We start from the raw sequence: 16,058 nt of genomic DNA, 5'->3' as shown, positions 1-16,058 counted from the left end.
GTTGTGGGGAGAGGAGGAGACAGATGCTAAGCAGCCAGACACTAAGCAGGCAGGCAGGTGAGCAGCGCTAATTACCCATGTCTTATGTGGTACTGGGGATCAATCCCAGGGCCTCACATAAGCACTGATCCACACCGGAGTCTGGAGTTTTAGTGCTATTCCAAATCTGCCACCTTTCTGCTGTTTCGGTATTACAGCAAATTCTATTGCTGTAGTCTGGGCGGTTGAGTGTTGGACCCGCTGCTCCTGTACCAGGTGGCCTGGGAAAAGCATTTTCTTGTGCTACAGGCCCAGGATGCCAGAGAGAGAATCTGTCCCCTGAAGACAGAAGTGGGGCCCCAGAAACCTGAAACATCCTAGAGGTACTTTTACATTTTCCCTTTAGGGGGACACTGACATCCATTCCATAGACCCAGAAACCAAAGGGTTACAAAGAAATGTGAAATTTTATTCAAGATAAGCCAAGGACAGGAACAGATTATCAAACGAACCCATTAGATCCTGTTTCACAAATATTTTCACCAAGAAACACAGGGGCAAAATCTCAAAGCCCAGAGGATACGTCAAATTCTCACTCTTACGAAAACGTGTTAAAGAAGCTGTTGCTGAGACTGCATGGAGGAGAAGGAAGTCCCAAGGATGTGGAAGAGTCATTCAGGGCCAGGGCAGGTTCAGCTCGACCCCTGGAGCCCCCTGCAGCCATCCATTTCAGAATCACCTCTGCGGGAATGCAAGTTCACAGAGGGTTCTATGTGGGAACCTCACGCGAAGGTGGCCCCTTTGGAGAGGCTAGCCCTCTACCAATGGAACGTGAAGACTCTAGTCAGTGTGAGTGCTACGGTCCCCAACCACTGTCTACACAACAGTTGATGTGCCACCGTGATAGAAGAGAGGGAAAAAAAAGCATGCCCTTAAGTATGCATTTTAAGCTAAGTAACAATTTTGGTTTCTGTCTTATTTCTTGTGTGTGTGTATGTGCGTGTGTGCATGTGTGAGCACCTGAGGTCGATGTCAGGATTCTTCCTCGATTGGTCTCTACCATATTCACTGAGGCAGGATCTCTCAAATGAACCCAGAGCTTGCTTGGGGGATCCTGTCTTTGCTAACATCGTGCCCACCTGGATTTCTGGTGGTTACTATGGATTCAAATTCTAGTTCTCACACTTGTACAAGTGCTTTTCCCGGGGAGCCTGTCTCTTCCGTCTCTGTTGGGTATTTTTGTTTGTTTGTTGAGACAGGCCCTCCTGCCTTAGCATCCTCAAGTGCAGGGATTTAAGGTGTGGACCACCTCATCTAGCATCACTTCAGTTCTCTGAGACAGTCTTGCTACATATAGCCCAGGCTGGCCTCAAGCTTACCATTCTTCTACCTCAGCCTCCAGAGTGCTGGGATTAAAGAAATGTGCAACCACGCCTAGCTTAAGTCTCAATAATTAAACAAATATCACCAGAACTAAATCTCTACATTTTTTAAATGTATCCTACATCAAATATATGTGTGGTTTGTTTTTATATAACCCTACATTTCTTTTTTCTTTTCTCCCTCCCCCTCCCCCTGCACCTCCTGAGATGGAGTTTCTCTGTGTAACAACCTTGGCTGTCCTGGAACTCACTTGGTAGCCCAGGCTGGCCTTGAACTCACAGAGATCTGCCTACCTCTGCCTCCCGAGTGCTGGGGTTAAAGGCGTGTGCCACCACTACCGGGCTATAACTGTACCTTCCTTCCTTCCTTCCTTCCTTCCTTCCTTCCTTCCTTCCTTCCTTTCCTTTTCTTTTCTTCTTTTTTTTTCTTTTTGGTTTTTCAAGACAGAGTTTCTCTGTGTACTTTTGGTTCCTGTCCTGGATCTTGCTCTGTAGACCAGGCTGGCTTCGAACTCATAGAGATTGACCTAGCTCTGCCTCCTGAATGCTGGGATTAAAGGCATGCGCCACCACCACCGCCCCGGCTAACCCTACATTTCTGATGGAAATAATTTTACTAAATTGTTGGTGGTCAAGAGACAAGTGCAAAATCTAAACGTAAACTATTATTCAGCAAGAAATTAACAGATGCTTCATATTAATAGATATAATTAAAAAAAATCTTTGAAAACATCTAGATTACACAAATAACCTTTTTTGAAGATACAAATTAAAAGGTGGCTGGTCAAACAGCCATATTTAGTGTATAGGACCATGTTATTCCGAAGGTCAGTTGTGAATTCAGACAGAAGTTGGTACTGAGGGCCAGGCTCCTGGACCACGGGGAGGTGGAAGGGCCTCGGATGCAAGCCGATGCCGGGTGGGCAGCTGCACACTCATCAAGGGGCACTCGTGGAGGAGTTCTGCAGCTGCTGCAGCTGCCAGCACACTGCACAGGAACCTCTTCCACTTGCTGCTACCTTTCTTTTGGTTTTGTTTTGAATCAGTTTATTACTAAAACCAGTTTTGAAAACACAATTCTAATACGATCCTAGTTTCTAAATATCTTTCTTTCTGAGACTAAACACTTCAAGACCTCCTGTAGGCGAAAGTTTCTGTCCTGTCAGCAGCTCCCAAATAAACACACGGAGGCTTAGATTAATTACAAATGCTCAGCGGATAGCTCAGGCTTATTACTAACTAGCTCTTACAACTTAAATTAACCCATTTCTATTAATCTATGTACTGCCATGTAGCTTGTGGCTTTACCTGTGCTCCAGCACGTCTTGCTCCCTGTGTCTCCTGGTGACTCCACTGACTCCACCCTTCTTCCTCCCAGCATTCTGTTTGGCTGTCCTGCCTCTACCTCCTGCCTGGCTACTGGCCAGTCAGTGCTTTATTAACCAATGAGAGTAATATATATTCACAGTGTACAGAATGAGTAGTCCACAGCAACCTCCAATTGTCTGGGCCCACACTACATATACCCTGACTCCTCATATCTTGGTTGTCTGGGTTAGAATGGCCAGTAATGGAACCACGCCCCAAAGTGACTGAGCCCTTTGAGAAATAGTTAAATAGCCACTAATCCACTCTAAATAAACGCTGACGGATGTTCCTGCCCTAGAATTAAACTCCATGTATCAAATGCACAAGCTTGGTCTCTGACTCCCATTTATTACATGTGAAGGTCACTGATCTGGAGTGCCACTTGTCCTCCTGAGGAGTCACAGTGAACAGCCAGGATGTTCTCTAAGAAAGCCACGATGACCCTCTTGGCTGTGTCTCCGGGCAGAGCCTGCACTCTGCGTATGTACTTCAGGGCCACTCTGACCATCTGGTCTCTTTCCTGTGGGGTGTGGACTGCTCCGGGATCATCTCCCTCTGCTCCTGATTTTAGGAACTGTAGGATGTAGGACCGGATCATCTCCCCATTCAGCTCAAGAGTTTCTAGAATGCAGGGGAGGTCAGAGGCACTGGCGAGGCTCAAGAGGTGAACCAGTGCCTGGCAGATGTGGGTCCGCAGGCTGGCACAGTACTTGAACTCCAGGAAGTCTGTGGTGTCCTCACTCTTCTGCAAGGCAGTGACCAATGCATTCCAGATCTGAGCGAACTGTTCTAGAGACCCGTACTGTGCTCTCTGGCTTGGGATGGAAAGGGCTGCGGCAGATCTGATGCGCACTTTGAAGTTCTTGCAAGACATCACAACCGATGTCAGGGCCTTGTAGGCCTGGGAGGTCCATGGGGCTGACCCTGGGAAGAATTCAGACACTGACACTAGTGAAGGCTTAGAGACAGGCAGGGTGGGCAGGAGAGGGGTGGAGGAAGCACGCATTTTGTGTTTACCCTACTCTCATAACCCCACTTGAGTAAGAATGGCCCCACTGGCTCATATATTTCAATACTTAGTCATCAGGGAGTGGCACTATTTGAGAAGGATTAGGAGGTGTGGCCTTGTTGGACAAAGTGTGTCACTTAGGATGGGCTTTGAGGTTTCAAAAGCCCATGTCAGGCCTAGCCTTCTCTCTGCTTGTGGATCAGGATGTAGCTCTCAGCTACTGCTCCAGCTCCATGAGTGCCACCACAATCCTGCTGTGATGATAATGGACTAAACCTCTGAAACTGTAAGCAAGCCCCCAATTAAATACTTTTCTTTATAAGAGTTGCTTTGGTCATGGTGTCTCTTCACAGCAATAGAACAGAGACTCAGACTCCTCATAAGAGCAGGGCAGTGAAAGGCAACCTGTGGGATCCCAGGGAAGGGACTGAATACTGGCCTCTGACTTTCCTCTTTCCCTAGACAAGCCTGCAACATGATCAAAGCCTCTGCTACCCAAATAGGATTTTATCTGTCCAAAGGGGCAAAGCTTGGTGGGAGATGCATGGATGGCACTGTACCCAAACTGCTCGTGGCAGTGCATGGCTGCACACGGCATGCAACAGCCCCATTCTTGCTAGCAAAAAGAGTATTCCCTTCCCAGACTAGCACTAGGCACCGACTTACCGCAGCACGTTGTGCATTTTATTGTTAAGACATAAGAACACTTCTAATGTCAAGAATAAGATGCTTACACGGTCTTTTTCCCATTTCTGTGCCCCTCCCCCCAAATTAGCATGTTTTCCACCCCCTCAGAGGTGCTGCTAGCCACTCTGGCTTATGTGTCTCACTCCTCAAGACGGATGGCAATTCTCTCAGCCTGTTTCCTTCTTTGCTGCCCCAGAAAAACAGACTCTTTCCATTCTGTGAACACCAGTGCCATTTACAAGGGCCTCAGATCTCACTGTCCAGCCTGTTCCTGCTCCAATCTTACATGCTTCCCCACAGCTCTGCAGCCCCCAGGCAACTTCTCCACTGTCTCCAAGGGTCTGCTCTGCCTGGACATCCTGGGAGGTAAGGATACTGGGCCAGCTTTCCCTCACACGGTGCCTGCTCTGTGGGCCCACGTGGTTTTTCCCCTCTCCAGGGGCACACCCTTAGCTCTCCAATCCTGTCAGAGGCAGAGATGTAGGGCCAGTGCTGGCATTCCCAGTGGCTAGGGTCTGTGCACAGAAGAAATTACTAGCCCAAGACGACATGTCAACCAAGGCTCATGGTATTCAGGACAGTATGATGGGGACAGAAGCCCATAGCATCTATTTCTGATCCCAGAACTTGTGAGATTTGAACCTGTGCCCTCTCTGCCAGAGGTAACACTGTAGATTTGGCCAATTTCCTTCCCATCTTTTCTCCTAAGTATTTAATGAGATGACATTGTAGAAACAAGTTAATATCCTGTTTTAGTTTGCTTAACATATGAAGTATTTTCTCAGATTATAAAAATGATCTTTGTAAATATACTTTAAAATGGCAATAAAACACCTCATCAAACACAATGACTTATTTCATCTTTCCACTAAACTGGATTCCTGCTGTTTTCTAGTCCTGGGACAAAAACCATTGTCACAAACATTTTTAACAACAGCACAGACTGGCATATGCCTCCCCAAGAGGGAAAGAGAGGGAAAACAGCTTACCAAGTGGAAGAGCAGGGTTTTTAAAAACATTCCCCATCGCGTAGCAAGCATTCCACCGGACTTTCATGGCGGCCTCATTTACAACAGTAGAAATCAGAGTCTGGATAGACTCCTCGATGATTTCAGCAAACCCGGGTCTCTCTATGTGAGAGGGCTTTAGAAAGTGAAGCAAATTCCCAAGGGCCCGGACTGCATTGCTTTTGACCTAGCATAAAACATAAAAGGCCTCAGAGTTATTTTGCTGGAGATGTTTCAGAAAGTAGAAATTCCACTTTAAAAAAGACCCTCCATGTCTTAAAGCAAGGGAATAAATGAGACCTGGAACTGTGCATGTTCAGCTGACCCAGTGTCTGAGCCCATGCTTTTTAAATGTACCATGTAACAGCCACATGCAAGCTCTTTATCTTTCTTACTTATCGATTCCATTTAAGGATTTATTTTCTTTCTTTTTAAATAACAGATAAGCATAAATCTATCATGCAGTATGACGATGAGGGAATGCTGGTACTTTCTATGGGACAGGAGGCATGAGAATAAACTGTGCAAGTATGGAGTGGGCAGCATACTGAGTGCCTGCGAACACTGCTGGACGGTTGATGACCGTCAGACCACCCTGCTGGAGCAGCGTGGCTACAAGTGCGCACCCTCAACATCCTGTGCGTACCTTGTCTTTGTCCGCGGAGGCTTGTATCGCAGACTGCAACATTTTCAAGAGCAGGAGCCCAGAGAACTCATCCTGAAAACTTGGGTCTGGTGAGTCCCTGTTCCACCCATGGCACACGGTGGAGTAAAAAGAAAACATCACTTAAATGTGTGCACACAAAGATACAGTCACCAAGTATATGAGGATAAAAACTTCAGGAAAACAGCTTGACAGATCTTTTCAGATTATACTGAGAAGTTACACATCTTTTTGTTTGTTTTTGACACAGGGCCTCATTATAGAGCTTAGGCTGGCCTGGAACTTGATATAGAACTTATGTTGACTTCAAATTTGTGATCCTCCTGCTTCAGCTTCCTGAGTGCTGGGATTGCAGGCATATGCCACCACACCTAGGTTTCAATTGGACAGTTCCCCATATGTTGACTTCAAATTTGTGATCCTCCTGCTTCAGCTTCCTGAGTGCTGGGATTGCAGGCATATGCCACCACATCTAGGTTTCAATTGGACAGTTCCCCATTTAAGAATGTAACCACAGGGGATATCTCAAGATGGACATTTCACGCCTGGAAGTATTCACTGCAATATAGACACCCAGAAGCCCAAGTAAAACAACCATTCAAGAAGAGGATGAAAAGGATGTGTCCCGCGGTGGGTTCTGTGGAACACGTGTTTACTAAACATCCGGTGCAGAGAATGTCTCTGTGTGCTACACACATCTCTTGTGCAGAATTAGGTGACAGAAAGTACACCAGCAGCCACCCTAGGGATGTGACGGTGTTATAGGAAGGAGGCGGATTTTACACTACATCTCCCTTTGTACTGTTCCAATTCTTTTGACTGTGAACGTATTCCTTAAATAATATAACCCGCTTTCTCCAATGGACTCTCACTGGGTACATCAACTACACTCCAGGGCAGGCTCCATCCCCGCTCAGGAGCAGTTCATGACACAATGCAGACTCCGTGGGGGTTTTTCGCGTAATTTTTGTCTTATTGTTTTTTCTGTTTGTTTTGATTTTTGTTTCTTGGTTGTTTTTTTTTTTTTGTTGTTGTTTTTTTTGTGTGTGTGTGTGAGAGAGAGAGAGAGAGTGAGAGTACATGAAGTTGGGTGGATAGGGAGGTGAGGGAGATCTGGGAGGAGTTGAGTTAAAAAAAATGATTAAAATATATTGTATGTAAACGTATTTAATAATAAACAAACAAAAAACCTCTGTATCCTAAGAGCAGGGCAACTGCTACTAAGGTTTCAGATTTCTACTGTGCTACTTTCTACAATGTGGGTATACAGCTATGTCAGCACACGGTATTTCTGAATATACATACTGTTATAGAATAATATATATTTTAATACATAGTAAGAACCTACTAGGTTTATTGCTTAAAGGAACATCAAAACAAAGTAAAACTGTCTGCATAATATGGGGGAATTCTTGCTAATTCTTTCATAGTAAGGATGAAAGACACCTTTTAGGAATTCTGAAGCAGATGCCACCCGGGGAAAGTAAGCCGAGTCACTTACATGTTGACGATTAGAGTGTCCGTCAGGTTGCCCAGGGACCAGGCTGCTTTGGCGCGCACGTTTAGTGACTTATCTCGAAGTGACATCAATACAGCATTCGCTGTGTCTGCGACAAATATGACGTCCTGTGCAACAACAATCCGGGCTCTGTTACTCGGGGGTCACAGCGCTGCCTCTGAGCTTCACAGCTTATTTTCAGAGAAGGCTATCAGCCTTTACGATAATTTTGATTTAGAAACTAAAAATCTATGGACTCAACATGAGCCTGTGACAGTTACCTGTGTGTTCTGTGCTTGGGTTCATTTCCACCTCCTGCAACATTATTCTGACAGGGAAAGTATTTTCCAAATACACTCTCTGTACTACACACCCTTCTTAGAGATGAACATCACATGTAAGCATAAAGGAAAACTTTGATACCTTCTTAGAAAACTGGGTATTAGCTTTCTCAATCATTATTTCCATGTGGTAATGTCCTCATTTTCATCTTTAATCATTCATTAATTAAACATTTGCTACACACTGCAGTCCCAGGCAGTGTGTCAAATTAACAAACGAAGTACAGGTACTGCACATTGTAGTAGCAATTAAGGAAATCCGATTATACAGCAGGTTCATTTCCTTCACTGTTCAATGTGGAAGCTACATGCTCACAAATCCACTATGGTAAAGGATCTAAGGGGACAGAGGAGGGCAAGCCGGCTTACTCTCACCTGCCTGAGACAGGGGAAGAGCACATAGACGCCAAGGGCCCTGGAGGTCGCAGCTTTCACTAAATGGTTCTTGCTGTCGTTCAGGCCGAGCAACATTGTAATGCACAAAATCTGCTTGTCATTCTGCAGCGAGAAGGTTCACAAAAGGAGAAGTCAGATGCAATCACTGTGAGCCGAAGTCTCCCACAAGCAACTGAACACTGTCACCTTCGGCTGACTAAAGGGCAGGTGCCTGGACACCGGGGCAGGTATCTGAGGCATGATCTTGGGCAAGGCACACACAGCATCTCATCACACTGCACCTTTTAACTGTGTAACAAGGCCATTTTTATCCTTTGCTTCATTAGCGCCGCCTCCTTTATAAAAGCTAATTTACATAGCTAAGAACAGACCAATAAAGAACAGGAGCAGAATGAATATGCTTGTGTACCCCAAATCAGACTCGAGTCCTCACCCAAAGCAACGGGATGAGGAGATGGCAGGTTAAGCGAATACCCCATGTGGAGACCTTATACCTAAGTGTTTCTATACTCCGCTTTTTCTCATGTGACTCCTCTGCTAAGTGGATAATACACAGCTTTAAAGAAATCCAAGGAGTCAAAGAGCTGGGGTCGAATGGCTAGGATGCGGACTCAAGACTTCCAACTCCGGACACGAAGGATTTCGGAGCTCTGTCTGTCTTCAGAGCCATTCACACCCACACCTGCCTTCTAAGGCCCAGGAAGCAAGGCTTGCCTGGGGGACTAGACGTCACTGCCCTCATTGCCAACTCAACAGAAAGAATTCTAGAGCAGAGGCTGAAAGATTTCAAAACAGAGTCACACCGAAGCCCTGCTGCCCAGGACACGGTCCAAGAGTGAGGACATGTGGCTACGTTACCGGCAGACTGCTGAAAGCCTCTGGCAAGATGGAGGACAGGGCGTCACAGGCGCTCGCCTGGAGAGTTGGGTGCTCTGAATTCTGCAAGGCTCGGGGCAAAGGACCATTCAGCATCGCAGTCCAGAACTTCACCACCTGGAATGGAGGCACGTTTAACATACAGAACATCCCACAGCAACTGAGTCTCAAAATAAAAAGCACACTACAGCACTTCGGAGAGAACACTGGGAATGGTGGTGTGCTTACCATGTAGACCGGTACTCTCTGCTCGGGAGCCACATTAGAATCTGGCTTGTACTGCTGTATCAAGCCTGTACTCAGTTCTTCCAGAAGCTGCCAATATACAAGAAATGAGCTGTCAGAGCAGAGCATTAGCACTATGGAGGCCACAAACACCATGCCTTCAGTTTGGAGATCCATCAAATCAACAGGAAAAATTGTTTCTCTTTCTTTCCTTTTTGGTTTGGTTTTTTTTGAGACAGGGTCTCATTATGTAGCCCTGGCTGGTCTCAAACTTAGAGATCCACCTGCTTCTGCCTCCCTTGTGCTGGGGCTAAAGGCATGCACACAACTTCGGAAAAGTAATTTCTAACTAGTTTTTCTCTTCTCAGCAACTATGAGAGATTCTTTGAGGGGTAAAACGGACCTCTATGGTGTCAGCTGACCCCACACATAAGAACCAGGAGAGGAATGCATCCCCTCGTCACCTGAAACCTGAGAAACCACAGAAGGAACCGTGTCACTCGTAATGAAATTACCTTCACGCCATGGAGCTGAATGGAGGGGTTTGCTTCACCCATGCACTTGCAGATCACCTCGCCAAGCTCCATCAGGTACAGCTGAGCCATTGAAAAATAGCCCCTTGCCAGGTGAGCCAAAACCTGTACCGAGAACAGGCGATTAGCGCATCTGAAATAGCCCCTTGCCAGGTGAGCCAAAACCTGTACCGAGAACAGGCGATTAGCGCATCTGAAAGCAGGCAGGGCTGCACAATCCAGAAGTGGTTCAACATTTTGGCAGCCGCTCACACCTAACACGGACCGCAAGTCCGGCAGTGGGAGAAGAAGTGAGAAGCAGCCATACTCTAGCTACTGCTGGCATCAAACCCATGATGCTTTGCTGGCTTGAGAAGTCTCGCTCAAGCCTCAGGGTGAGCCTTTGATGTAGGTTTTATGGAATTTATAGTGAAAGGACCAAGGCCGAAGGGTAAAAGGGTGTGCTCAGTGTCCTCAGACAAGAGCAGAACTGAGCTGGGATGGCTGTTCCTGGCTGTCACCTCGACACATCTGGAGTTAACTAAAACCCATGTGGCTGGGCACAACTGTGAGGGATTTTTTTCTTAATTAAATCATTTGAAGTGGGGAGACCCACTTTTAATATGGATCTCCCCCCCCCCCCCCCCCCCCCCCGAGACAGGGTTTCCCTGTGTAGCTTTGGAGCCTGTCCTCGATCTCACTCTGTAGCCCAGGCTGGCCTCGAACTCACAGAGATCTGCCTGCCTCTGCCTCCCAAGTGCTGGGATTAAAGGCGTGTACCACACTGCCCAACTTAATCCAGATCTTTTGAAGTGGGTGGATCCACCTTTAAGCTGGGCCACACCTTCTGCTGGCAGCCCATATAAAGGACATGGAAGAAGGAAGCATTTGCTCTTTGCCAGCTTGCTCCGACTTCCACTAACAAGTCCATTCCTTCACTGGCATTAGAGCCTACTTCTTTGGGATTCTGGTGTATGCCGAGGACCAGCTGAGACATCCAGCCTCGTGGATTGAACAACTATGAAATTCTTGGCCCTTCTGTTGGTAGACAGCTATTGTTGGGCTAGCTGGACCACAGCTTGTAAGCCATTCTAATAAATCCTACATATGTATGAAATGGAGATATATGTTCACTCTATCAGTTCTGTTCCTCTCAAGCAGTGGTTCTCAGTCCTCCTAATGCTGCGACCTTTAATACAGTTCCTCATGTTACGGTGACCTCAACCACAAAATTACTTTGTTGTTACTGCATAACTGTAATTTTGCTACTGTTACAAACTGTAATGTAAATATCTGACATGCAGGATATCTGATATATGACCCCAAAAGGGTCACAACCCACAGGTTGAGAAACTCTGCTCTAGAGAACCTAACTATACACAAGCCTGCATCTTAGACTACATTTGAATACAGGGGTAATTTCTTTTCTTTTAAAAATTTTTATTTGTTTATTTATTTTACTTGGTGATGAGTTCTTACTATGTAAACCTGGGTGGTCTGAAACTTGCTATGTAAACCAGACTGGCCTTGAACTCGCAGAGATCTGCCTGCCTCTGCTTCCCAAGTGCTGGAATTAAATACACAGGCCAACATGCCCTGAAAGGGGTATTTTCTTCCTTTCAAGGAGCAATCATTTTGTTTCAATAAATAGATACAAGAGGACAACAAAGAATTTATAGGGAATTAACTTAAGTTGCTGAAGTCAAACTTAACCATTACATCCACCTCTCATACAATACTTGCAGTGACTACAACAGTCTGTAACAAGAGAACAGAAAGGAACGCACTCAACAGTTTACAAGGACTGCCCTAAACAAAACAAGGAAAGGCCACACCTAAAGGTGAGGCCACTTCATGCACCTGCCCCTCAGTCACCCTCCTGAGAAGGAACGGTCCCTTCCATGCAGACAGAACACGGTGCTTCCTACCTGCAGAGCCTCCAGCCGCATGGGGGACGGTTCATAGGTGCTTCCCGGGGCAGAGCTGGCATCGCTACCCGAGCAGGAATCCTCCTTGGGCAGCACCACGGTGGAGATGCAAAGTCGGATGAGCCAGCAGGGCTCCGAAGACGCCTTGGGCGAGCTGACCGACGACGCTTCCTCCAGAGAGGGTCCTGCAGGGGCTTTCTTCCAGCAGTCAGGAGTGCTGAGGTGAGGAGTTGCTGAATTGCTGCTGCTGAGCCCAGAGGAGCAAGGCTGCTGCAGGAGCAGCTGGACTTCCGGCAAAGGCGCGTGAGTGGACACTATAGCTCCTAAGAGTGTAAGACTCGACACTCGAACGTTAACATCTGTCCAAAGAAAGTCAGAGCGTATCACCACGGAACCACTGCCGGCAATTAAGAATTGCTAGATTCTTCTTTAATTAGGTATAAGTAAACTCCTAATTTCAGTTCATAGAAAATATAGGACAATATCATGAAGAAACAATATGAGAAATCAAAAACCTTATCTAGAAGACAACTGACTAGGAGTATCCAAATGTGAACACTAGGAAAAAAAATCAAAATGGGTGGTGAGGTTTCTTGATTTAAAAAGACCACAGAACCCAGGCATGGAGCTGTATACTTGAAATCCTAGCACGTGGGGGCAGGAGAGATGGCTCAGTTGGTAAGAGCACGTGCTGCTCTCCCAGAGGACTAGAGGTTGGCTCCCAGCACTCACATAGTGCAGCTCACAAATGCCTGTAACTCCAGTTCCTGGGGATTCTGTGCCCTCCTCTGGCCTCCGAGGTACCCACATACACATGCACATACTTACCCACAGTCACAAAAATAAAAACCATGTATCTTTACAATCCTAGCTCTGTGGAAGCTGAAGTGGGAGGACATTTGAGGCCAACCTGGGCTACATAGGGAGACCTCATTTCAAAAACAAAACAAATAGAAACACTATAGTGGTATACACAGTAATAAAATGTAATTAATCCATGAACTTGAATGATCTCAGGATTTAAAAGAAAAAAGCTATTAGAAACAAAAACCAGGGTTGGGGGTATCTCAGTGATTGAAGCAATTGTCCATAAGCATGAGGACTGGAGTTCAGGTCCCAAGAACCCATATAAATGCTGAGTGGGTATGGCAGCCCACACATACTTCCAGCGCTCAGAAGACAAGCGACGGGACCCCAGGAGCAAAGTGTCTAGCCAGAGATCTGGGTACAACTGAGAAACACTGCTCAGTGAACAATGTGGAGAGGCTGAAGAACGTGCCTGATGTCAACCTTGGGCCTTCCCATGTGTGTGCCCACACACACACACAAAAGCCCATACACACATGCAATCACACCACACATACATAACAAAGGAGAAAAAGAAAAAGCTAAAAGGCCTGCATTCCGGTTTAGTTTTTTGCATGTGGCTGTCTAGCAGCCGCAGTGCTGCGGGCTGCTGGAATATATAGGAAGAACTCAGCTGGTTATGGCAAAGTCACTACCTGGAGGGATCAAGGAATTCCTCCAGAGGAAGTCAAATTCCAAGGAGCTTTTGGTGTTATTTGGCTTGTTATATATCAGCTGTCTTCTGTTATGAAAATCATGTGTGCCTTCATAGTTTTCCCAACTGATTTTTCCCTAAGAAGGGCTAACTGTGGACGGATCACTCTCTGGACATACACATTCCAGGTATTTGGAGAACAGCCTCAGGAAAGGCTTCCTCTGGAATCAGATATCTCCCTTGGCCACTTTCAAAGGCTAGCAGTAATAACAGTCCACATGCAAGTCTCCTGATTTAAGATAAATTCCACAAGGAGACACCGCCTAGGTCAGGTGGACGTTAAGTAATAGCTTTACACAATTTAGCTTGGACCTTCCTTTCTTACAGCCTTACTAACTTTATAGACCTCTTACTCCTTACCTAACCACTTCTAGGAATATTTAGATAACTTTCTGTGCTGACAGCTATGCTCAGCCCGAACCCCAGTTCAAGCCTCCCTGTAATTATCGTCATTGGCAGCATCTGGTCAGGTCCATCCCCAGATGGAGGAAATTACCTTATCAGAGATACCTCTGTACTCTCTAAGAACAGACTTAAGCATCCAGGCTACCTGTTTGAGAAGGCCTGACGGATGTGCCAATTAAGCTTAACTTCCTCCTTTCCCAGATCTTACCTCCAGTTCCAGATCTCCCTTTAACTATCACCAGAGGCATCTAGCTGTACACAGGTTGCCTAGCGACTGAGCACACTTTCCCCCACCTTGCAGAAAAATGGCAGATAGCTTGGACAGATAGGAACCACAGGAAAAAAGAAGACAGTTTTATTTTCTCCCATTGACCTAGCAACTTATAGATTCTTAACATTTTCTACTAATCACATTTAAGACTATAGTTGAGCATATAAGATCCCTCTTCTTAGATATTACCTGAATTTAGCCTTTAGTTAATTCATTTCCTCACTGGTCACTTCCCTTTGGGGTTGCAAATGATAATTAACGGTTATTGCCTCTCTATGTGATTCTCATCACCTTTCCCTTCGACCTTGGAAGCCTGGCTTTGCACTGCTAAAGGAATACTGCTTGTAAGTGTATATATACCAGGGCTTCCAGGGCACTGGAGGACAGAGACGAGAAAAGAGTATGGAAGAACTAGACGGGTAAGAACTTGAGAGGAACAAACTGAGATGGGGAAGAACTAGATTGAAGGGCTAGAAGAGAGGACTAGAGGAACAAGATGGAAGACGAGGAAGAGCCAGATGGGGAAGAACAAGATGAGAGAGAAGGAGATGGGAGAGGAGCTGATATGCGAAAGAACTAGATGGATGAGAACCTAGAAGGGGCAGAACTAGATGAAGGAATTAAGATAGAACCTGGAGGGGACAGTAGATAAATGTAAAAAGAAATTGGGCAAGAAAGGAGCTAAAAATGAGAGCAGAGTATAAGCTTGTAGAGAGAAAACTGACAGAGTAATAAAGTGTATGGACTAAGGAATTTCGTGTACATAGATTCATTTCTTTTCTTCAAAGATTAATTATCAGCTGGTTGTAGATTCTTCCCGGACCCTGGGAGGGGACTATCGAGGGGCTGGACCCCCATAGTCCTCGATACTCCAGCACCATTTGTTGTAGTTATCTTGGCTCTTCTGCTGTGATCAGCTGATTATGATGAATTTGGGTATGTGTCTTCTAGACTCTACTCTCATCTACTGATCTATATTCTACACTGTCTTTACTGTAGTTTTATAGGAGGTTTGAGGTGTTGACACTCTCAGATCTTTTTTTTTTCCCTCCCAGAAAATGCTGGGGCTCAAACCTGGGGCCTTGCACATTCTAGGCAAGTGCTCCACCCCTGAGCTGGTCCTCCAGCCTAACCTCTTCTTCTCTATCAATACTGTGTTTCCTAGTCCAGGTCTTTTGCCTGATAAACATGAGAACCCATTTGCTGATGTTATACAAAATGACCTGCTGGGCTTTGGATTGGGATTACACTAAACTTTAGATCAAGTCTGGAAGAACTGACACAGAGCCCTATCCACGAACAAGGACTCTTCCATTTCATCTCGCACTTCCTAGTGTTCATATGAACCTTCGATACATTTTGTTAGATTCACTCCTGAGCATTTTAGAGTTTGAACATTTTAACAACGAAAACATTCAAGTACAAAGTCAAACGTTTGAAAGGGACTGTTGAGATGTGTCCATTCCCCTGGGGCTGAAGATGCAACTAAAGAGAAGCAGGTCCAGTTAGATGAGCAGCCGCCTGTACCGGGAGCCTGGGGCTCTAAATTGTACTCACCCATCACTCAGGACAGGACTTATCTGTGTCCTGATTTACTGACTGCTGTAAGGAGTGGGTTGAACTCATTCGAGCCTCATGAAAACCTTACAGAACAGGTGCAAGTCTTCATGTTATGAGGAAATCGGGGTTCTAGATGGGCCAGAGCGGTAAGGGCAGAAGAAGTGGGAGTGGGCTACAGATCCTCAGACTGACTCCAGGTCCAGTGTCCCCCCCATAATGTTCCAGAAACCACTGCACATTCCAGAAAAACTCTGCAACTCTGACTGAAAATCCAGATGTAAGAGGAAGCCTGATCTGAAATCTTGTGAGCAAACAAAAAGGAACGTTCTAAAGGCAGGTGCTTATGGCCCATACATATGTGTGGGAAAAGCCAAGACACACAAGCAGGA

At 45.9% G+C, this 16,058-nt stretch overlaps 1 protein-coding gene across 1 annotated transcript in view; it reads right to left on the bottom strand.

The window, feature by feature from the left end:
* Positions 1-427: 427 nt before the first annotated feature.
* Positions 428-16,058, bottom strand: part of Heatr6 (HEAT repeat containing 6) — a 31,655-nt gene continuing 16,024 nt past the window's right edge. The window contains exons 12-20 of the mRNA XM_059271360.1: positions 11,873-12,231; positions 9,948-10,070; positions 9,436-9,522; positions 9,190-9,324; positions 8,311-8,433; positions 7,598-7,722; positions 6,079-6,175; positions 5,415-5,619; positions 428-3,653 (exon numbers count right to left, since the gene is read on the bottom strand). Of these exons, the coding sequence (XP_059127343.1) occupies positions 3,079-3,653; positions 5,415-5,619; positions 6,079-6,175; positions 7,598-7,722; positions 8,311-8,433; positions 9,190-9,324; positions 9,436-9,522; positions 9,948-10,070; positions 11,873-12,231 (1,829 nt within the window). The 3' untranslated portion in view covers positions 428-3,078. The remainder of the gene's footprint in view (positions 3,654-5,414; positions 5,620-6,078; positions 6,176-7,597; positions 7,723-8,310; positions 8,434-9,189; positions 9,325-9,435; positions 9,523-9,947; positions 10,071-11,872; positions 12,232-16,058) is intronic.

The sequence above is a fragment of the Peromyscus eremicus genome, chromosome 8a (genome assembly GCF_949786415.1).
Source record: "Peromyscus eremicus chromosome 8a, PerEre_H2_v1, whole genome shotgun sequence".
NCBI lineage: Eukaryota > Metazoa > Chordata > Mammalia > Rodentia > Cricetidae > Peromyscus > Peromyscus eremicus.
Note: the sequence above shows the minus strand (reverse complement) of the source record. Positions and strands in the feature narration are given on the sequence as shown.